Here is a 9471-nt window from a genome sequence, read left to right as displayed (position 1 = left end):
AAATAAATTTTTTTTTTGAAAATACAGGTTTCCAAAAGAAAAGAGAAAAAATATGCAAAATTATGCACAAATAGAAAACATTGATTTTTACTCCCTACATAACATATATATCATTTCAGTTATTACGTAATCATCGAATCCTTCAACATATAAATTATTCATTCTTGTATTTAAAAGTTCTTGTAAAACCGGAACATTCCATTCATGTTCTCTGTTTCGCCGCATTGTTGTCTCGAGAACTTGAAATACGTATTTTTTTATCATAATTTTAATGGAATTTATTTGGTATTAGGTTGGATGTCCAGTTCTCCGTGAGTCCTGGGACAACAGGAAGTCCGTGAAGCAAAACATGGAAACCCTGGGTGTTGCTATTGACGCTAACAATGTCGTCACTAAGATCAAACCTTCAAAAAACAAATTTATCGTTACGAACACTGAAGAGACAGTCGCCGAGACCCTTGACTGTAAACCAACGATTGCTAAGCTCGAAGCTCAAGCAGCGATTAAAAAACCTGCCACATTCAGATTCAGCAGCGAGCAAGTGAAATATATTTCCTCCATGATGGACAAACATAAACTAGACTTTAAAGCAATGGCACGGGATCCCAAAAATCACTTCCAGGAAACCCCGAAACAGATAGAACACAAAATCCGCAAGTTTATGAGTATACCTGATCATTATGCGGTTTATTGCAAAGAACGAGGACTCATAGAATCAAGTCCTGCGATTACAGAAGACTTAGAGATGGACACGTAAATCTGGAATTAAATATTGTCGCCCTAAGTTCAACGTTGTGAATGCTTTTTTGATAATTTCAGTATTGTTGAAAAATTGTATAAGATCTTATTTTCAGGGGAAATAATGTCGACCTGCAAGAAAAAGACCAGGAAGCTCCGTGGACATGTTTCCCACGGTCACGGAAGGATTGGAAAGCACCGCAAGCATCCCGGAGGTCGCGGAAATGCTGGTGGTCAGCATCATCACAGGTATTATGGAGGTTATTTTTGAGGTCAATGTTAGGTAAAGGGTAGGTTATTTTTAGAGGTCGGTGTTTCACGGTGTTTCTGCCGTTTGTGGCGTGGTGTTAGTGCGTCTTATTTCACCTGTTCTGCCTCCAAAAAATCCACAAGAAAATATATTAAACAATGTTGTATGATGGATTTTGGCTCAGAGACTATTTATAACATTTATCGAATGTTAATTGGATATAATTAATAACTCGATAAAACGCCAGTGATCAAAAACCTCAAACGCGAGTTTAATGTCTACTTCCTAGTAGTTCTTCTACACGTGGGAGGGGGTGCAGAGCCACTAAAAGCTTGCGAAATAACCTTTGGGGCTTTTCTTAATAAAAACTCAAAACCAGTTTTGTGCCTCGCGCTACGTCTCCAGGACTCGGCAATTCTGTCTACTTTCAACATTCTTATCTCTAATTTAAGATATTTGGCTTTTTACTTCCAAAGTTTTTATTCGAAAAATATCAATATGATTCACGGAGGTTCGGGAGGCGATTTTGTGGGGCTCAAGGTGGCTTTGCACCCCCTCCCTCTCTAACACTTAACATTATCCGTCTAGGATCAACTTCGACAAGTACCATCCCGGATACTTCGGTAAGGTTGGTATGAGGAACTTCCACGTCCATCCCAACATCTCCAACAACTACTGCCCTGCCATCAACCTCGACAAACTCTGGTCCCTCGTCTCAGAACAGACCAGGTAAGAGTATTGATGTGTCTCCTGTTGGTTAGTTTTTGTTTGTTTTGCCTATATTTTCTTTCAGGGTCTAAATTTGACTTTGTTAAGATAAAGTAAATGTTTTTAGAATTGTTTATTTTATACATTTGATTTTCTTACACGAAATCAAATTCTTATCCTGACAGATAAATGCGAGTGTTCTAACGATGGTTAATTTTTTTCCTATACTGTAAGGCTGGTTTTTACCCACTTATCTAAAATAAGCTTCTGAGCGGTCCAAATACGCCCTAGTGAAATGTATGTTTACATATATCCATGACGGGACTGATGCTTTTCGATTTGAAATTGGATATTAAAGTAGCTCAAATAGATGCAGACTTCAATACGGTCGTCTCGTGAAGTTACATCCATTGCGTGTAACATTTTATTTCTTACTCCCTCTCTGAGACCATCTTACGAGGCTAGAAAGATGTATGAATATGGAAGCGGGGTGAGGCTGGTATATTGCGGGGGGGGGGGAAACATTTTGGAAAAGTTAACTTTGACAAAAAAAAGGTTTTCATACTTTTTACCATAAACATCATTATTCAGCGAAAGACGATTTTTTACGCTACGCGCCAAACCTATATACTTCGAGGGGAATGCGTTTAAAAGTAAAGGAATGGACCCAGAACACGGGAACTGTAAATATTTGGGAATTAGAAAACTGTTAAGTCCGAATTTAGAGTATAAAATGTTCATTATTTTAAAATTCATTTTGCTGACATTAATTTTCCATTCAAGCTTATTTCATTCAAACAGTAAAAATAGACTTGTGTCCTACACAGCATTTCTATTGTTAAGATAAATTCATTTTTTATATCATAGTTTCAAATAAATAGCTTTCAATCCATGAGAGAATATTTTCTTTACCTCAAATTTGATAAAAGGTTAAATTTGGGGAACAAAATCGATTTGGTAGTAAAAGTAAAAGTTTAAAAATAGATGCATCTTGAAAATTAGAATTTTTTGTGAAGGGTTACCCGCAAAGAATGAGGCTATAAGGCCTCTCTGAAACTTTTTATTACTGACTGAATTCAATTTGTCTTTAATTTCAGAAGTACTAAAGGATTTGGCAAAGAAAGCCCAGTGTTTAAAGGAACCATATATGTTTTTATAATATTCCGTACAGTTGTCTGTTTTGTTGATAGGAATCTGTTATAACTTGGTTCGTTCGTTCGTTTCGTGTCAAAATTTGATAAAGCGTGTCAAAATTTGATAAATCGTGTCAACATTTGATAAAGCGTGTCAAAATTTTATAAAGCGTGTCAACATTTGGTGAAGCGTGTCAAAATTTGGTCAAACGTAGAAGGAAAAAGTTATCAAATTTTTTTCTGAACCTTACTTTATTCCAAATTTGGATCCTGACGGAAAAAATGCAAAATAAAGCTAACAAAACCTTAACCTTGAGTTTTCTATTAAGAATGAAAACAAAGCAAACTTTCACAATACAATTTTAATATATTGGAAGTTTATGAAAAGTGTTTTTGGTTGTGGGTAACCCTGTATACAAATAATATACTTGACATTGATTTAAACCTCAGTGTTTATATAATTTAGGACCAAGTATGCTGACGTGAAGGACAAGGCACCAGTTATTGATTGTTCCAGGGCCGGATATTTCAAGGTATTTCCGGATTTTAAATTATTAGTCCTTAAAATAAACTCAAAAATAGTGGATATGTATTCGTCTCAATATTGAAGGATTTTTTCTGCAAACAACAGTTATTCAATACTATGAAACTCCAGTTTTATGAATGAAAATTTTCTTGAAATAATTAACAAACACACACAAATTTGTATTCGTATCCGTCTGAATTTAGTAAAGTTTTTGTTTTCTTTAAATATTATTTTTGTGTAGGTTTTGGGCAAAGGAGTTCTGCCCAAGCAGCCCGTCATCGTCAAGGCTCGTTTCTTCTCCCGTGTTGCCGAAGAGAAGATCAAGGCTGTTGGAGGAGCTTGTGTTCTCACTGCTCAGTAAACAACCTGGAGTTGAAACCTGGAACCTAAACCTTGTCTTATTTCAGAGTGAAAATGCGGGACCCGGAATTAGTTCATAATTTTAAGGGACATAAGGATGCAATCACAGCCCTTCACTTCAATCCGTCTCAGAAACAGGTGTGAAAATATCATTTTAGAAATCAAGCATTGGGTTTTTAACCCCCCCCCCGGCGCTGAAAGTTGCGTTTTAAAATCGAAAAATCTTATTTACAATTATCCTCTCAAAATACACTTATACGTATAAACAGTTAAAATGAATGTTAAAAATACATTATTTATTCCAAAGGTTGCTTCCAGCTCCTCCGATGGGTCTGTTATGCTCTGGAACTGGAACTCCGACAAAAAGGTGAGAACTAACATCCTCCCCCCTCATCTTGAACACCCCCCCGTCCCTCCTTAATTCCCCCCCCCTCTCCTGAATTCCCTCCCCCTCCGTCTGAACACCCTAAAGAATTTTTATTAATATTTGGGTTTGGAGAGTTTAAGTTTTTGATTGATTTTTTGAACCCGGAATCTGGGTCCTAAGCACTGGCCTGAAGTTTTATTTTTAAATACTTATTTTAGGCTTACCGGTTTTCGGCGCACACAGATGCAGTTTTGGACGTAAATTTCTCCAGGTAAAATCAACTAATAACGAAATAACTAATTTTGTATTTGAGGATTTGTTATTATTTTACCTTATGTTTAATAAGGCGAGGAGTGGGAGGGAGGAAAATATCTTTTACTTTGTAAATTGTTAATAAAGAATTATTATGTCATCCCCCACGTTTATTAAGCTCGTTGAAAAGGAGAACGATAATTGCATTTATACTAAAGGATAACGAAGGAATTAAAGGAATTTAACACTTATTACTTTATACTGAAGGAAGCCGACAACATTTTCCTCAATATTGATTAGAAAAAGGTTTTAAGGTTGTTATAAAAAACCCCAGCCAAAAAAACCTACTCAAAAAAAACTCCCCTTTTAAAAAACCCACCTATAAATGGGCTTTTTGGGTTTTTCTAATTATTGCCTTTTTTACTCTTAGAATGACAAACTCTTCGTAAATTAAGGCTACTATCAACTATATTGATTTTTAGGGAGTTACATTACTAAAACTGACACATTTATTTTTTTCTCATGAGTTTTCAAAATATGTTGCAATATAATAAGAATATAAAATTCCTTTTATCATTCCTATGTGCGAGTCGTCTGAAGTTTTTCTGTATTTAACGGTGGTCTTCCTTCTTGAGCATATAGATATTTACAATTTTATCTGAGTAGCCCCACCCCCAATCAGAAATATGTATCCAACTGAGAAAATAGAAGTAATCTGCAAGTCAAAGAACTAAAAAAAAATTGCATTATTCCCCTACAAAGGCATCCTATGAAGAAGGGAGATTTTATTTGAAGAGTATTTATTATGATTATAGCCTATTATCACAACAATATTATTATTCTTCATAACTATGAAGTTCACCTATTGCTTAAATAGTCTTATTATAATGAATTAGAATGAATTTTAGTAGGTTTCAGCTACTTTCAAATTAAAAAACCCATAACACCTCAATAGAAAGCCCAATAAAACCTACTGGGCTGGTTTTTTTTGAAAAAAAACCCGGTCTTTTTCCCAACCCTGACAACATTTTTTAATTGAGGTTCTCATGAAATAACAGATCGCCTTTTTTCATATGAAACCGTAACTGATTTTATGATAATAAATCTTATTTGTTTTAAAATTAAATTTTGATTTAGGTCTGGTCATCTCATGGCGTCGGGTAGTCGAGATCGGTCAGTCCGTCTCTGGGTTCCTAATCTCAAAGGTAGAAATGTTCTTTTTGTGAGGAATTTTCACCAAGTTAGGGAGTGAGAATATTCTACTGAATTCATACCGTCTCGGTCTTGTCATCGTACTGTACTGTACCGTAAATGGCTTTATTTGAAAAACTATTCAAAGAACGACATTAAAAAATGTTATTTTTACCGTATTCCCTGGCTTTTCCTGTGACTAGATTTTGGAGTTAAAGGCATTATTTTTGTTCTAGGGTCATATTTAACTTATTTCCTTACTTTATATCTTCTAAGCTTTATCTTTCTAAGAGATATTCTTATCTCAATGCTAACCCCTCAACCAGTGCTTAGGATCCATTTAATTTTGATGCCGGATCCTGGATCCGCTTTTCAAAAAAATGGATCCGGATCCAGGTCATTGATCAAGAAAAATTTTATTTTAGTTCAAATATCTTTTCATACCTAAAAAAAATATTAAACATTTTAACATTTTTTTACACTATTTTTCTACTAGTTTGCACAAAATGATAATGATTTTTTTTTACTTTATTGGATGAAAAAAAACAGGTCTAATTCATATTAGCTTTTAGTAGAACCTCTGCGTTTGGAATATCTGCCTTCAGGCAACTCCTTAGGTCTGATTTGAATATCTACAGGGCAGAAAACAGTCTCTTTATACTGGGAACACAAGATGTTCCTTAGCATCTGTGCGCCCCCTCCCTTTTCCCCCTCACTCTTACACATCCTTACACCTTAATTTGTAAAGACTAAATTTGCTTAGTTGCAATGGGGAAAAGGGAGACTTCTCCCCCCCCCTCCCTCTCTAGTTATTAAAGGGGGTGGGGGAGGGGTGCACGGTGGAGGTCTGAGTTAAGATTTGAGCAAGATAGAAACCTGAGACCTTGAGAATATTTTTAAAATCTGTTAAACAATTCAAAATAGGATATTTTTAAGGAAAATTAACGGTGTTCTGCACATTTTGAAAAATAAAATTGTGCTTGGATCCGGATCCGTGGTTTCCGCATTTTTTTCCGGATCCGGATCCGGATCCAGAGAGCCAAAATAATGCGGATCCAGCGGATCCGGATCCGGATCCTAAGCACTGCCCACAACTCTCTCTTTTCCTCCGAAAGTCTACAAAATTATCCGTCAAATAAAATCATATTTTCAGGAGAAAGTACGGAGTTTAAAGCACATCTGGGTGCAGTGCGCAGCGTTGAATTCTCTCCTGAAAACCTTCGTCTTGTGACAGCTTCGGATGATAAATCTGTCAAAATTTGGACGGTTCATAGGTTAGTAAAAGTTTTTTTTCGGGGGCTCCTAGTAGTAGGAAATTTTTGACAGGATAGCAATCCATAGTGTCTCTGCTTTGTATTTTAGGGCTTTCGCTTGGAAGAGACCTAGCGGTCATTAATCGTCGTTAAATTACATCTTATATTGAATTTTTAAAATTTTATAAAAATTATTTTTTACGAATGCTTCGAATCAATCCTTAATTTACAGGTTGTAATATCTGAATGCTTTTATTTTTAAATTAAATTGAATTTGTTTTGATCTGAGTGGAATAATGCAACTCCGAGAATTTGTTCTCCGGTATACGAGTCGTTTTTAACACTTTTCTCCTTACATATGTAATAGATTAAAGTAAAATTAGTAGGGACCTATTTCGAATTCAATTAGACAATTTTTGCGAACACTCCCTTTAAATTAATGATCTTGGTCCAGTTTATACTACCAAAATTTAGGCCTCGTTTCTACCAGGGTTTAAATGCGTCAGACCTCAAAAGAAACGTTTATGTTCTCATTTTAAATACATATTATGGAAACTTATAATCTTTAAAGCTATATTTAAACGTGTACTTCATGAAAGTCGAAATAAAAACAATTATTGGGAGCAAAATGTTTTTCTTAACATGATCCAGGATCCTTGTCTGAAAGAATTCCGGAATTAACCGTCCTCGAATCCAAAATGTTCTGATTGAGGTTCCACTAAATGAAAAATATAATGTGTTTGTGGATATTCTTGACAGTGGTTTACATTGCAAGATATACCCTCCCTCCACGTCCACCAAGGGAAAGGGGAGAAATGTTGATGCCCTAAAAAATTTGAAATTGTTTGAATTACTGAAGGCTTGTTTTTTACTAAACATTTATTTATTTTTATCAATTAAGCAAATTTTTCTCGCTCCGCGCTAACCATACCTAAGAAAAGAAAAAAAAAGATTTTGCAGAGAGGGTAATGATTTAAAAAAGCATCCTAATTCTTGAAGGATGAACATGTAAATTAAATTGGTAAATTAAATCCAAAGTTCTCTTCCATTACGTCGGATATAATTGTATATGTAATTTTGGAACCATGCTTAGGTCCCTAGTGCTTAAGAATCTTAGAAACAAAAATAATCATTTAAAAAAACAATTATTAATTCAAATTATCAATGGAAAAAATTTATTTACCGAAAAAAATTCGTAAAAATTCATAAAATGTATTTTAAAACTGTCGGCATTTCTTTGCTTGTTTAGTAGAAACTCTGAGTGAAAATGAAACTTGAATACATGGATTATGTCCACTGTTAAATAAAAGAAACATTTGTTAATTATACTTCCTCAAAGGCAGATATTACTTCTTTATAGTAATCTCTGTAACCATTGGAAGTTAAATTGTAAAACTAGATTTCTATTCAGATTTTTAATCATAATTTTCTGTTTCCAAATCTAGGAACACTAACATTATTGGATTGATTGTCAATTAAAAAAATTTCACGCATTTTATGACATTATTTTCATTGGGATCATGTGAGGTCTATCAAAAAATTAAGGGCCCGATCAGTTCAGCCGTTTTTGACGTTTATCGGTAACAAACTAACAGACAAGCAAATTATATATATAAAACTAACAGTCAATTCTGTTATGTATTCCCATAACTACGTAAACCCTCGTATATTTTTAACATCTTCTTTTAGAATTCCTTTAGAAAATTCCACTCTTAATATCTTAGCATTAACTTTGAAAGTTCAACTCTCAATATCTTAGCATTAACTTTGAAAGTTCAACTCTCAATATCTTAGCATTAACTTGGAAAGTACACCCTTTATTTTTAACATCTTCAGGAATTCCTAGAAAACCCACCTCTTAATATTTAGCGTTAACGTTGAAAGATGCCAGTTTCAAGGAAATTATGTTTTTATGTGACAGTAAAATTATGTGTATACTGTCTAAATGTATACTTCCTCAAAGGCAGATATTACTTCTTTGTAGTAATCTCTGTAACCATTGGAAGTTAAATTGTAAAACTAGATTTCTATTCAGATTTTTAATCATAATTTTCTGCTTCCAAATCTAGGAACACTTTATTAAATGGATTAAAAAATGTTAAACCAACGTTTGCTCCTACCTTGATCTTACCCTAGAAGTCAAGTTTTTAGCATTTATTGATACAGAATAAAGATTTGCAATGTTTAGGACACGATTCACGCAAAGCTTGGCCGAACACACGAACTGGGTGCGCTGTGCACGCTGGAGCCCAGACGGGAAACTTGTAGTTTCATGTTCAGACGATAAGGAATTCATTTATTTATCAAGCACATCTCCCCCCCCCCTCCCCTGGCATTTCCACTTTATCATGATACAGCACAACTGCCCCATTCTCAACCCTACTTCGTGACGTTGATAAGTGTCGGGGCATGATATAAATAATGCCCGGGTGCACTTCTTCATAATTTTGACACTTTCCCCGCAATATAAAATTTTGGATGCAAAACCTGCTTAACATAGACAGTTGTATAAACAAGTGTTCTAACGTAGCAATAGTAAAAAATATGTTAAAAAAGTAAACTATATTCCGCCTCGAGTGTCTATTTCTTATCAAAGAATTTAAAAACTTGAGAAAGGGGATGGTGGAGTTGGCACATTTGATGTAGGGGGGGGGGGCCCCGCCTTCATTTTTGGTTCAAATCTTCCAATTTTT

General features: G+C 34.7%; 3 protein-coding genes across 3 annotated transcripts in view; all 3 read left to right on the top strand.

The window, feature by feature from the left end:
• Positions 1 to 290: 290 nt before the first annotated feature.
• LOC111704110 (nucleolar protein 16) lies at positions 291 to 854 on the top strand (the record flags this gene model as incomplete). Its single annotated transcript, XM_023476245.1, is given in 1 exon segment — positions 291 to 854. A coding segment is annotated over 1 exon segment (467 nt), but the record flags the coding sequence as incomplete, so codon positions are not given.
• Positions 845 to 3763, top strand: LOC111704112 (60S ribosomal protein L27a). The gene is made up of 4 exons (XM_023476247.1): positions 845 to 987; positions 1577 to 1717; positions 3296 to 3362; positions 3597 to 3763. The coding sequence occupies exons 1-4, from the start codon at positions 863 to 865 to the stop codon at positions 3714 to 3716; spliced, it is 453 nt and encodes a 150-aa protein (XP_023332015.1). The 5' UTR covers positions 845 to 862; the 3' UTR covers positions 3717 to 3763.
• LOC111704108 (POC1 centriolar protein homolog A-like) overlaps positions 3754 to 9471 on the top strand; it is a 10351-nt gene continuing 4633 nt past the window's right edge. Inside the window, exons 1-6 of the mRNA XM_023476244.1 lie at positions 3754 to 3853; positions 4023 to 4082; positions 4301 to 4353; positions 5472 to 5539; positions 6679 to 6799; positions 8967 to 9066. Coding sequence (XP_023332012.1) covers positions 3770 to 3853; positions 4023 to 4082; positions 4301 to 4353; positions 5472 to 5539; positions 6679 to 6799; positions 8967 to 9066 — 486 coding nt within the window. The 5' untranslated portion in view covers positions 3754 to 3769. The remainder of the gene's footprint in view (positions 3854 to 4022; positions 4083 to 4300; positions 4354 to 5471; positions 5540 to 6678; positions 6800 to 8966; positions 9067 to 9471) is intronic.

Source organism: Eurytemora carolleeae, unplaced genomic scaffold (assembly GCF_000591075.1).
Source record: "Eurytemora carolleeae unplaced genomic scaffold, Eaff_2.0 scaffold554, whole genome shotgun sequence".
Taxonomy (NCBI): Eukaryota; Metazoa; Arthropoda; class Copepoda; order Calanoida; family Temoridae; genus Eurytemora; species Eurytemora carolleeae.
Note: the sequence above shows the minus strand (reverse complement) of the source record. Positions and strands in the feature narration are given on the sequence as shown.

Coding starts and splice junctions, on each gene's coding strand:
- LOC111704112 (XM_023476247.1), top strand. CDS start 863: ATGTCGACCTGCAAGAAAAAGACCAGGAAGCTCCGTGGACATGTTTCC. Junction 988..1,576: donor GGTGGTCAGCATCATCACAG/GTATTATGGAGG, acceptor TTATCCGTCTAG/GATCAACTTCGACAAGTACC. Junction 1,718..3,295: donor CTCGTCTCAGAACAGACCAG/GTAAGAGTATTG, acceptor TATATAATTTAG/GACCAAGTATGCTGACGTGA.